Source organism: Octopus sinensis, linkage group LG6 (genome assembly GCF_006345805.1).
Source record: "Octopus sinensis linkage group LG6, ASM634580v1, whole genome shotgun sequence".
NCBI lineage: Eukaryota > Metazoa > Mollusca > Cephalopoda > Octopoda > Octopodidae > Octopus > Octopus sinensis.
The window spans coordinates 67484332-67497527 of NC_043002.1; the positions used below are offsets into that span (position 1 = coordinate 67484332).

Consider the following 13196-nt stretch of genomic DNA (forward strand, 5'->3'; position numbering starts at 1 on the left):
CCAGCAAGTGGGCCGCAATATAAAGAATAATGTGAATGACAAAAGGCAAAGACCAGATTAGTTTTAGTATGGTTTCAAATTTTGGTACAAAGCCAGCAATTTTAATTACATCGACCTTATTTTATCGATCTCAAAAGGATGAAAGACAAAGTTGCCGCTAAGCATTTTGTCCGATACGCCAACAATTATGTAACTTGCCACCTTCCAGATGTGATTAATAGAAGGCGGCAAGCTAGCAGAATCGTTAGCATGTTGAACAAAATGCTTAGCGGCATTTCGTCCGTCTTTATGTTCTGAGTTCAAATTCCGACGAGGTTGACTTTGCTTTTCATCTTTTATGGGGTAAATAAAATAAAGACCAGTTGAGTACTGGCGTCGATGTAATCGAGATTACCCCTGTCCTGAAATTGCTGGCCTTGTGCGAAAATCTGAAATCAATATAATACACAAAAAGCTGATGGAAAGCCAATGGTATGGATTTAGGTAATTTGGATAAATTGTAATCAACTAAATGACATGTCGAAAATTACAACGAACTAAAATTTTCCGTTTAGTTGCAGACAAAAAACGAAAAACTAGCAGCAATGCTAGTAACACTAAAATATAGGGAGATAATTTCAAGAAAATAATTTGATGTCATAAAATTCTTAATTTTATACTCAATGGCAAATCTAATCTAGCCAGCCACTAGCACATGTTTCGTTCTAGTTAGACGTCATCAGCGAAGCATTGTCTTCTCAACCTTACTATAATAAGTGGACAGGATTTTACAAATGAGGAAAGAATTCTTGCAAGTATAATTGGTATCAAAATAGAGCTAAGGGAAATAATCTTGAGGATGCTGATATTACAAATAAGTGTGAATTTTGTTTTGGTTTGTTTTCTCTCTCGCTAGGTTTTACAAACTGATTCACCCTTAACTAACTTGAAATAAAAAAAACTAATCGGCAGCTTCAGTATGAACAGTGACGAATACACACACACATACACATTGTATATCTTAATGTGTGTGTGTATTCATCTGGTGGTTGCTCTTTGTCATAGTATAGAGTTTGTATGATCTTCCAGTAACACTGAGGACTGTGCTAACAAAAGTCTGATAGTCCCGTTATGAACATGTATGGTGATAAGTCGAAGAGAAACGAGACAAAACACGACCAATCCTTTTGTAAGATTCCAACCGTGGAAATAGCAGATGTAGATAACAATAGTTGGTGTAACTAACGTGTGAAACCACATCTCTTCTATATTCCCTCCTACAGTCTATAATAGAAGGATCCATTGTATATGTCTCTTGGTTGACTTTGCATAGGAAAGGATGGGCTGTTCATAGATGGATGCCTTTAATCATAAGTATGCTCGATCACAGATGACCTGTGGCCAACTATCAACCATAAAAGCAATGAAACGCAAAAGAAGACGCACAATATCTAAGCAGATATATTATCTTCAAGAGGCACTTTTCAGGAACATAAAGGACACGTTGATTAGTAAATACTAGATCTATTCATTAAAGAATGACTACAGAAGTACGTCTTAGAAAAGCATACTTTAAATTTTCCAGAAATACATTATCGAGAGTATAGATTACGATTAAGGTGACTAAGCTCCCAAGCCGAAAGCAATGGAAGGGGACATATTTCCTATTTTGCGTTCAGTCTCAGGCTAGGAAACGCAAGTGGACCTGAGGGGCAGAGTAGTCTTCCCAGAGGAGATAAGGGTAATATTACGCCGATCAGACAAGTTCCAGCTCTCCAGAAATACATAAAGAATAACTGTGATCGAACCTACAGTGCACTGGAAGGACAGACTCAATATTTCCCACCAAGTAAAGAAATCGAAATATCAGCACGTAGTCGAAGAGAACCTTGTTATGGGTTGGCATGCGGCCTCATTCTTCATTGGGGCCGGCTGCTGCATCTTTCCATCTAGGTCAATGCGCTATTTCCAGCAGAAGATAGGTTTGGAACCCAGACAACCGAAAAAAATCAAGGAAATAGGCACGGCAATTGAAACTAGCAAAGTATCTCTACGCACTGGAATCGATGTAACCGATTAGCCACCCCCAACAAATTTTCACCTTTGTACCTATAGTAGAAAGGGTTATTATGCTGGCAGATTTTTCTGGAAAATTGGAGTAAATATCACCCGAAACACCTAAAAAAAACTTCTTTTTTTTTTTCAAAAGTTTTAAGATAATCGTAACCTCTATTCTCGAAAACGGATCTGAAAATTTCGCGTTTTTAAGGAAGTTATGAGGAAACAAAGTCGATGATGGGGCACAGTTCTGTAGTTATACCTATTATTACTTTATAGACAAAAGTATTTTCATAAAATTGAGTCAAGATAAGTTTTTAATGAAATCTCTAAAGGGGGCACCTTATTAATTAACATGTTGATCACGTTACTGTCTGTATAGTCATGTGATTGTTATAATGAAAATGGCGAGTTTACGTTCGCCTCATACGTCTATGGGATAGTTTACAAACAAAATACAAGATGAAGATCCGGTCACTGTGGGTGTATTACATGGGATCGTCGGGAACATCTCAGAACCTAATATTTTCAAGGTCTTTTTTTACATTTTAATTTTCCCATTATTACCGTTACATAGTTGAAGTGTACGTCGTCTTTTAATATAAACAAACTTGAGGGTGGCCCTTATTTTTGTGTTGATGTGTTTTGTTATAATGTTCGTATGTAATTTGTATTCGTTTTACTAGATTAGTACTTAATAAAATGTATTTCTAAAATAACAATTTTTATAAAGAAATCCTGGATAAAACTATTCGACTGTTCACGTCTGCTTATGACTAAGCTTTGATTTCTCAATGTATCTATAAATGTTCGATGTATTGATATATATGTATATGTTTACTAACGTACATATGTATATGTAACCTATTGTATTATTTATGTCCACACAGGCATATGGTTAATTAGGCAGAAAATATAAACACAAAGAAACGTTGTGCTCTTCAATCGTCATAAAATAATCGACCCTGTCCGTTTATAAATGTTTATATAATTTCTGTGTATCCTGTAATATGCTTTAGGGAGGATAAATAACGATTACTACATTCAGATGAATACTTTGAATTTGCCAACTACTGTAGCATATGTGTAGTTACACTCAAATGAATATAGCAATCATAAATTGTGTTATCTTTATAGTTGAACTGGAAGTTCAATCTATTCGGTAAGGTGACGTGGTTTCTGTTTTAGGTGTAGGTGTACTCCATAGACTAATAGCAGAAATCGATGTACGGACATCTCCGGTATGCGGACAGGGGTGAAAATAATGTATATGACTGTAATTCCTTTTTTATTAGAAGAATAATAGTTTGTTTAATGATTTCTGTAACAAGCTTTTTATTTTTCAAGCTAATGAAGTAAAGTGTTAACATTAACCAAATAAACTGCTTTGCTTAAAGTATTTCTTGATATGACAAACAATTTTACGCGTAACATCTTTCATAATTTACTATCTTCACTTTATTGGTTTGACTGTCTGTCTTCCACTTCACGACAGAACAGTACGTTAGATCCCTTTAAACCCCCAAGTGAGTAATTTTATCTTTTATATTGATAGCTTCAGTAAATGCATGGTATATACATACTTTCCAGTTTTCGTTTATGAACTGGAGACTACTTCAAAATTAATACTTCGGAGATGTACTTGTCTGACCAAGTGATTTGATCTGAGACAATGTTGCAACTAAAACAATCACTGCGTGGAAAACATATTAGCCATTTAATAGTGCATAAAACTGTTAACTTTATTAAGAATCTTATATTTGATGTCATAAATTTCATCACAAAACTCATAATCATACAGCAATTGTCATTCTCCATTGTACAGACACCAAGTACCGGTTGTCGGATTTGCATATCGAAAATGCTATGCTTGTCGAGCAATAATTTTATTTAACCGTTCAGAGCTTGATTAAAATATTGAAAACATAGTATCTTTCATAATATCTGGAACTTTACAACTACAAGCAGCTCTATCTATCATTTCTTCTCTCAACTGGTTACAATATTATCTCTCAAAAAGGAACGATTCCGGCAAGGTGACTAGTATTCCAACATTGTTTTCCACGATGGAGATCGTATATTTGTCAAAAGACTTAGTTTACCTATTGTGTCTGGGGAGAGTAACTACGTGTGTGTGTTCCTAGTGCAAAGCTTATTACTACGAGTAATTTATTAACCTCTAGAGATGAAACGGGATGACTTGAGCTAGGGGCTGTAACGTACATAAGTTCCTCTGAGATGTCTTGTTTGACTCCTTTCTGTTTGTATGCACTGTCCCAGCGCACGCCTTTGCATTCTAAAATATAAAGAGAGGGCTAAAAATAGCAGCCAAATTATTTCAAATCACACCGTACCATCTTCAAATAAAAGAAATAGACACACTGGACGATGTAAACATATAAAAAGATGTACATGACGAAAGCACCTTTGGCCATAAATCTGTGCAATGCATATATACTGAAACATAGGCATGTGTGTGTGTATACACATGTAAACATCGAACAATGAGAATGGGTGCTCCATACCGCATTGGTTGATAAAGATTCTTTATTTGTTTATTAAGGTTACCATTCGTTTCATGTTACGGAAATATCTCAACAATTCTTCAAGCAAATCACAGAAAAATTGGTGTTCATTGGCATCTTTCTATGTGATCAGCTTAAAGAATTGCTGAGATATTTAACATGAAACCAATGGTAACTTTAATACACAAATAAAATGTGTGTATGTGTATATATATATATATATGTATATATATATACACTTTATCAAAATCAAATTCATTGACGTGGCCGATAACAGCACCGCCTGACTGGCATCTGCGCTAGTGGGACGTTAAGAGCACCATCCGAGTGTGATCCCTGCCAAGGCCGCTGACTGGGTCCCATGCAAGTGGCACATAAAAAGCACCATTCGAGCATGATCATTACCAGCGTCGCCTTGCTGGCACGTGAAAAACAACATTCGAGCATGGTCGTTGCCAGTGGCACTGGACTGGCTCCTGTGCAGGTGGCATGTAAAAAACACCATTTGAGCGTGGCCATTGCCAGTACCGTTTGACTGGCCCTCATGCCGGTGGCATGTAAAAGCACCCACTACACCCTCAGAGTGGTAGGCATTAGGAAGGGCATCCAGCTGTAGAAACTTTGCCAGATCAGATTAGGGCCTGGTGTGACCTCCTGGTTTGCCAGTCCTCAGTGAAACCGTCCAACCGATGCCAGCATGGAAAGCAGGCGTTAAATGATGAAGATGATGGTGATATATAGTCTTGTCTATTCCCTTTCTCATTGCTGAGGGCCAGGAACCATGGGCACATGCATCAGCTCTCTCCATTGATTCCTTTGGTTGTGCAATATTCAGCCAGAGATCTTCTGATCCATTCTTTGATGTCATCCAGCCAACGTTTTTGGGGTTTCACCCTTCCCCTTTTTCCATTGACCTTCTCTGTAGTGAGTGCTAAGGTTCTGGGCCCTGATGTCATGCCCAAAATATCACAAAATATTTCATAATTAGTACAACCTGAAAGATAGGAACAGCTGTATCAAGGACATGAAGAATTTTTGATTTCCAGCATTAAAAGGAAATGCAATAACCTTCCATCATGTAATCAATATCTATGTAATTGTTCCAACATCAACTTTTGCATACTTTATCACAGATGTCTCAGTAGAGTTGATACACTGTGCTAAAGTGAAGTTAGCTGATTGAAGTGGACAAACTTATTTTGATTTAACAGCATAACTTTAAAGACAGATGTACATAATACATATATACTTTTAAACCACCAGAAAACCCCCCCAGAAAAATACCACCTCTCTCTCACTGTCTGTATGGTAGTTAAAAGATGAAGGGCCAACAAACTGTGTCTAATGGTAGGATTTTCCAAACTATGTTCTGGAAGATCTGGATCATGTTTTTTTTCATTTTGCTAACCTTCTGAATTCTAAAATGTCATAAAATGTTTCTCCTTTCAATTTCCATCTCCCAAATCCACTCACAATACTGTGGCTACAGTAGAAGATACTTAGCCAAAGTACTTTACAATGGGACTGAACCTGAAACCACATGGTTGGGAAGCAGACTTCTTAACCACAGAACCATTCCTTTTTGCAACTTGTGTGTGTGAGTATATATATATATATACACACACACACACACACATATATATATATAAATGGGCGAGCATAGCTGTGTAGTTAAGAAGCTTGCTTCCCAACCATGTAGTCTTGGGTTCAGTCCCACTGAGTGGTACCTTAGGCAAGTGTCTTCTACTATAGCCCCAGGCCAATCACAGCCTTGTATGTAACCTTGTTTTGATATTATATGTTGGTTGTAAACGAGCATCACCATCATACAAGTGGTGTCGTTTCTAGTGTTTCATGGAAAACATATCTGGCCATGGGAAATATTACCTTCCTTGAGAACACACGAGGGTTGTCAACAGGAAAGATACCTGGCTGTAGAATATCTACCTCAACAAATTCCATCTCACCTACACTAGCGTGGAAGAAAAAGGACATTAAATGCTGATGATGATATCACATGATTTAGATATAAAGGTTGCTTCAGTTTATGCTTAACACATACTTTCTTGTTGTTAAACTCCCAGTTAGCTCTATTGAAGCAAACTTATAGCATGTAGTTACTGAACTACGTAACTATGTAAAACCTAGATTTATCATTCTAAATATATTATATCTCTGTCTAGCTGACATACAGTGCTTAATTGTGTGGGATGCTATGTTGCAATTTGGATATATATTTTCTCCACCATCTAATCTATTTTTCTATGCTTGTTGTTACTTGAACCCAAATTGATTCTGATCGAGCAAACCTATGATCAAAGGCATTCCAAGTCATGACCATCCATCTTTTATTTATATCTCAACATAGTATACTCTGGGCTATATTATCAAGTGTGTTCTTCATTTTTTATATTATGACTGTAGGTTACTTGTACAATATAGGAGTATCAGCTCAGGCTGTTTGGTCATGTTGCTTGATTTTCCAAGTTAGATCCTGCATATTGTGATTGTGTTCCCTTCACTGAGGATCCAGTTTGGGTGGACAGCTCGTGTTGGTCTGCCACATGCCACATGGTCTCAGTGGATAAGGGAGTATCTTGCAGAAATAGGGAGTGACTAGGACACTGCACAGAGGGTTGCCCAGGTCAACCTGAGTAAATGCTAACGAATGGTATTTGCAGTGATGCACTGCAACAGTTCATGCCCCAACTATCTGACCTCAATAGGTTTGATTTGAGAGCGATTTTCCTGCTATTTCTAGCAAGTTGTGTGACTGTTTAGAGGCACTCTTAATACCTGATATTGTGGCTGTGGTAGGTGCAGGTAAGGTTGATTATATCAGAGCACAACAGTTGCTGATCCTCTGCACTTATTACGGGCTCTATACTTCATACTTATTTAATTATTTTGCAGACGATTTCCTACAGTTGAGAAATGGACAGTCCTGACTGAAAAAGACCAATATGTTCCAATTCCACAGAATACTGAATTTACAAAAAACCTTTTTAATTGCATCAGAACAAACTCTAAATTGAACAAGGTATTTTTTTTGTTCTAAATCTTAAAATTATCTTCTAATCTAACTGTGTGGTTAAGAACTTACAGGTACAGCATGGGTGTGTGGTTAAGAGTTTTGCTTTGGAACCATTTGATTACAAGTTCAGACCCACTGTATGAATGTTGTCAGCTGAAGTTCTTCACTATAGCTACTGGTCAACCAATACTTTGTGAGTGAAATTGGGAAACTGAAGAAGCCTCATCTTATCTGATCTTCTTTGCCCACTTATTTGTGGGAGGGTTATGGAAACAGAGTCCTCAAGCATGCCTTCCATTGGATCCTGTCAAAAGCAATCATCTCCAGTTGATCCAGTTAGATTCCAAGTGAGACCAACCGAGCACATGGATGTTATCTGTCCATCAGTTCTTTCCTGAGACATTCTTACTGCATATCCATAGTGTCAGAGTTTTGATCTTTCAATTCAGACAAATAGTGGCTCTGCCTAGAGTGCCTCTCTGATTTCTGTGCTATGCACATTGGTGAATAATGTTACTAAAAAAAAAACCCTTCAGAAGAACCCTATTTTGGCTACTTGTATTCACAATCATATTCTTATATTTGTGTATGGTGCCACATAAAATAGCACTCATGCTAGTGTCACATAAGAAAGCCTCTGTGCTAGCATCACATAAAAAAGTGCCTGTGCTGGCACTATATAAAACAGCAATCATGCCAGTGCCATGTAATAAAGCAGCTGTGCTGCTGGCACCACATAAAACACACCCAGTACACTCTGTAAAGTGGTTGGCATTAGAAAGGGCATTCAGCTATAGAAACCTTAGCAAAATAGATGACTGGAGCCTAGTGCAGCTCTCCAGCTTGCTAGCTCCTGTCAAACCATCCAACCCTTGCCAGCATGGAAAGCAGACATTAAATGGTGATGATGATATGAGTGTGTGTGCATGTGTTCTCTTCACATGTGTTTGCTGACTGTAAACTACAGTTTCACTTTCAATATAGACAGTGTCATTTGCTTACATTCAACTGCAAAACCATGTCCAGGCTTCTTGACATATCTTAACATATTGCATGACATTCGTAAACAAAAGGCTCATTCAAACAGTGTCATTTGCTTCCAGTTCACTGCATATCCAGGCTCTTCATTGTTCAGTAGACCAGAAGTTTATTACCTTGCTTGGAAATAAGTAAACATTGATAACAGAAAGGGCAAACAGCTGTAGAAAATCTGCCCTCAACAAATTCCATCTGACCCATTCAAGCATGGTAAAGTGGATGTTGAAATTGTTAAAATGATGATGAGGATGTTTATGAAGATATACAGAAACAGTCCTGATACTTTCTTGAATTAGCTTGATTATTTTTTAAACTCGTCATTGTTTAATGTCTGCTTTCCATGCTGGCATGGGTTGGACAGTTTGACTGAGGACTGGTGAGCCAGAAGGCTGCACCAGGCTCCAATCTGATCTGGCAAAGTTTCTACAGCTTGATGCCCTTCCTAATGCCAACCACTCTGAAAGTGTAGTGGGTGCTTTTACGTACCATCGGTATGAGGGCCAGTCAGGCGGTACTGGCAATGACCACGCTCAAATAATTAACAATGTTCTCACAGAAATTAGAAAGCCATGATACTGGTTGTATGATGGTGATACTTGTTTACAATTATCACAATATCAAGACAAGGAAGCACACACACACAATGGGCTTCTTTCAGTTTCTGTCTACCTACCAAATTCACTCACAAGGCTTTGGTTGGTTTTGGGGCTATAGTAGAAGCCCAAGGGGGTCTGCCCTAAAACTATGTGGTTGAGAAGCAAACTTCTTAATCAAACAGCCCAGGCTTGCTTATATTTTTCAATTAATTTTGAAAAAAAGAAAAACAAATTGTCGGGATTTAATAAAATAACTAACTTTTGTCATTATTGTTCCAACTTTTGGTTTGGAACATAATGTTCTGACATAAAACCATCATGGAAGGTTTTTATCTAAATTTAGAAACTTATTAACAGAAGATTTTGTATCATAGAATCAGTGGCAATCTCAGATAGGTTGATATCAAAATGGTTAAATATTATACCTGTCTTTTATGTGTAGAATGAATAGTTTATATCTGCCTTGTCCAAACTCTTGTAAGTTACCTTGATTGCCATACTTAACTCATTTCTTTCATAACTGGTTAATAATTCTTTATTTTCTCTTTCTCTCTCTCTTTCTCATTAGTACACAGTCATCATCATCATCATCAGCGTTTAACGTCCGCTTTCCATGCTAGCATGGGTTGGACGATTTGACTGAGGACTGGCGAACCAGATGGCTGTACCAGGCTCCAATCTGATCTGGCAGAGTTTCTACAGCTAGATGCACTTCCTAATGCCAACCACTCTGAGAGTGTAGTGGGTGCTTTTACGTGCCACCGGCACAAGGGCCAGTCAGGCGGTACTGGTAATGGCCATGCTCAAATGGGGTTTTTTACATGCCACCTGCACAGGAGCCAGTCCAGCACCACTGGCAACGACCTCACTTGAATGTTTTTTCAGTAAGGCGATGCTGGTAACGATCACGCTCGAATGGTGCTTTTTACATGCTACCGGCACGGAAGCCAGTCAGCTGCTCTGGCAACAATCACGCTCAGTTGCATCTAATTCAATATTTATCTCTCTTTTTTTAATCCTTTTGATACCACCCTACCTGAAACCAAGCCCACTCATTCTATGATACAAACTTCCTCTTTCAAAGTGATCTAAATCAAAACTTTATCCTCAAAATTTCAGACTACTTTATATTTCAAAAACCATCATAATAATGATGAAGTTATTTTATGAAATTCTTCATTATTTTCCAAATTAATTGAAACAAATGCTGTATATTTTCAGCAGAAATATAGTAACAAAAGTGTTTAAGTTGCCATTCATATAGCAAAGGTCACTTCCATTTCTGAAATTTGATTCATCTAACTTCTACTGTAAATATAATTTTTAATATGAATGTAAGAATGTTGCTCACTACCAGGTGTATTACATTTATAATATTTCTAAAGTGTTATGTGTTATTTTGTTTCAGAACTCTGAACAGAAATGTTCTAACCAAGATAAAAGTCCATTCTATTCTGTAAACACTGCTGGTGGAAAACTCTTTCCTGTTATTGTTTTAAATAAGGTAAATTGTGCCATATTCCAAAATATTTTTTTGAACTTTCATATTTCTATGTTATTTTCTTTAACCCTGTCGTTACTGTATTTATTTTGAGATGTTCTGTGTTTCTTTCAATTACTTTAAATATAACAAAGAATTTAGTAAAATAACTTAGTTATCATTCAGCTAGTGTTAGGAACATAAATTGTGACTAAGGTTTGGTGGAAGATTTTAATTCAAAACTTATGAAAACAAGACATTTGTACTTAGAGCCATTTGTACTTCAGCTGGGTTCGTAACGAAAGAGTTAAATCAGGCTCATTTTTTTTTTACTCCCCTTCTCTCATCACCTGTTTCCTCCTACCTCAGAAGTTTTCTAGCTTTTTCTCTTGTGTCCATAGGGCTTACAACTGAATTTCTTATTTGTTGATGTCTGTAAGTAATGTGTGGCAAATGTCCAATGGAAATTTGATGGATCAAGGATCCCATTAATTTTATGTGTCAGTCATTCATCTTGTAATCCATTATCTATGGTAGGTTGTAATGAAGTAGCTAAGAATTCTTTCTTGGTTGAAAACATTGTCATTATTTGTGCCAAAAAAAAAAAAAATAAAGAATGGGTTGCAACCTAGCAGAATCGTTAGCACATCAGACAATTAGTAGCATTTTTTCCAGCTCTTTATGTTCTGAATTCAAATGCCACCAAGATCAATTTTGACACAATCTCTGAACTATTCATATTTTTATTTCAATGTCTTTTTTCCAATTTTCTTTTTGTTTAGGACCAGTTCCTTTTCTGCTGTTTACCATTTGTGGATTCAGCATCTCATTCCAAACCTTTCCTTATTGAAATGTAAGTTAAGCTTTAAAAAATCCTTTACTTTGATTCTTTGAAATAAATTGCTTAATGGTGATTAGTGTTTAGATAGTATTTTTTTATTCATAAAAATTAATTTTGGTTGGACACAAAACCTGTTCTGCTTTGGCCCTTTTCTCTTGGACTTTATTCATATCACTTTCCCATCTCCTAGCATAAAGTTACCTCTTGATGTTTGTAGACTCACTGATGCTGGCAGCATGAAAACAAGCACCTAGCACATGTTGTAAAGTTGGTGTTAGGAAGGGTATCCAGTCATAGCAACCATGCCAAAGCACAATGCAGTCCTTGTGTCCATCAGATCTGATCAAACTGTCCACCCGATGCCAGCATGGAACATGGACATTAAATAATGATGGTGATACTTTGAATCAACCAAATAGAGTAGTGGCTATGTTTAAGAATCACAAAAGCCAAGCTACAGAGCGTTTGGTAAGAAACTCTCTAGAACAAGCTGAATAGCAGAAGACTTTCAGTAAAGAAAATGCACCCTTCTTATGAAAATGTTTTGGCCCTTAACTCCTTACATTCTAAGAATATTGGGCTATATCCAGGCCATGACCCCGGGATATGCTTCTACCACTTTTCCAAGGGTTATATAAATCCTTTCCATCATAGCGTCTTGTTACAATCTTCTGCACCTATTTTAATATCCTGATTAATGTCAACAAAGAGATAACTCACTGAAATTTGAAGCAACTTAAAAGACTTAAGGATTGTGTTTCTTTAAATCTGTTGTTCTCAACCATTTGTTTTTACCTACAAATCCCTTTGATTCCTAGTCATTCGATGTTTCAAAAATCCCATTACATTTTTATAATTAAATATTATAAAGAACTGTATAAAAAAAAATTGTTAAAACATTTTGTGCATCGTGGGAGTACAACCAATTTATTGCAGATAAATCTTAACAAAATCATACAAGCCCCTCCCCCCACAAGGGTCCCATGGACCTCAGTTGAGAACCACTGCTTTAAATGAAAGCCCTTCCAAAAAGAGAAGTAATAGATCTTTCACATAATTCTGTATCTTTCTTTAATTTAGTCCTGGTGTAACATTGTGTCACGGTTTGCTGAGTGCCTTATCTGATATTGTACATACTTCACACTTAAATAATGAGGTAAGTCAAGGGGTTTGAGTTTGTTTTTTCTTTTTTTTTTCTTTTTACTATTATAGATTTATTTTTATCACTATAGATTTTTATAGGCAGATATAGGCACTATAGATTTTTATAAGGCAGTGAGGTGGCAGAATTGTTATCATGTGGGCGATGCTGGTGCCAGCCCTGGTCAATCTATCCAACCCATGCCAGCAAGGACAACGGACATTAAATGATGATGATGACATTGGGCAAAATGCTTAGCAACATTTCTTTCGAACTCTTTACATTCTGAGTTCAAATTCTGCCCAGAATGGCTTTGACTTTCATCCTTGCAGACTCGATAACATAAGGTACTTGTCAAGTACTGGGAGTTGGTGACATCAACCATTACACTTCCCCTCAAATTTGCTAGCCTTATACCTAAATCAGGTTGATTGTCTTTAGGTTCTGAGTTCAAGTTACGCAGAGGTCAACTTTGCCTTTCATCCTTTCAGGATTGATGTAAAG

At 36.9% G+C, this 13196-nt stretch overlaps 1 protein-coding gene across 1 annotated transcript in view; it reads left to right on the plus strand.

The window, feature by feature from the left end:
* The first annotated feature begins 2208 nt into the window (after positions 1-2208).
* Positions 2209-13196, plus strand: part of LOC115213435 (AP-5 complex subunit mu-1) — a 46070-nt gene continuing 35082 nt past the window's right edge. Inside the window, exons 1-5 of the mRNA XM_029782411.2 lie at positions 2209-2570; positions 7476-7602; positions 10639-10734; positions 11493-11563; positions 12632-12707. Coding sequence (XP_029638271.1) covers positions 2500-2570; positions 7476-7602; positions 10639-10734; positions 11493-11563; positions 12632-12707 — 441 coding nt within the window. The 5' untranslated portion in view covers positions 2209-2499. The remainder of the gene's footprint in view (positions 2571-7475; positions 7603-10638; positions 10735-11492; positions 11564-12631; positions 12708-13196) is intronic.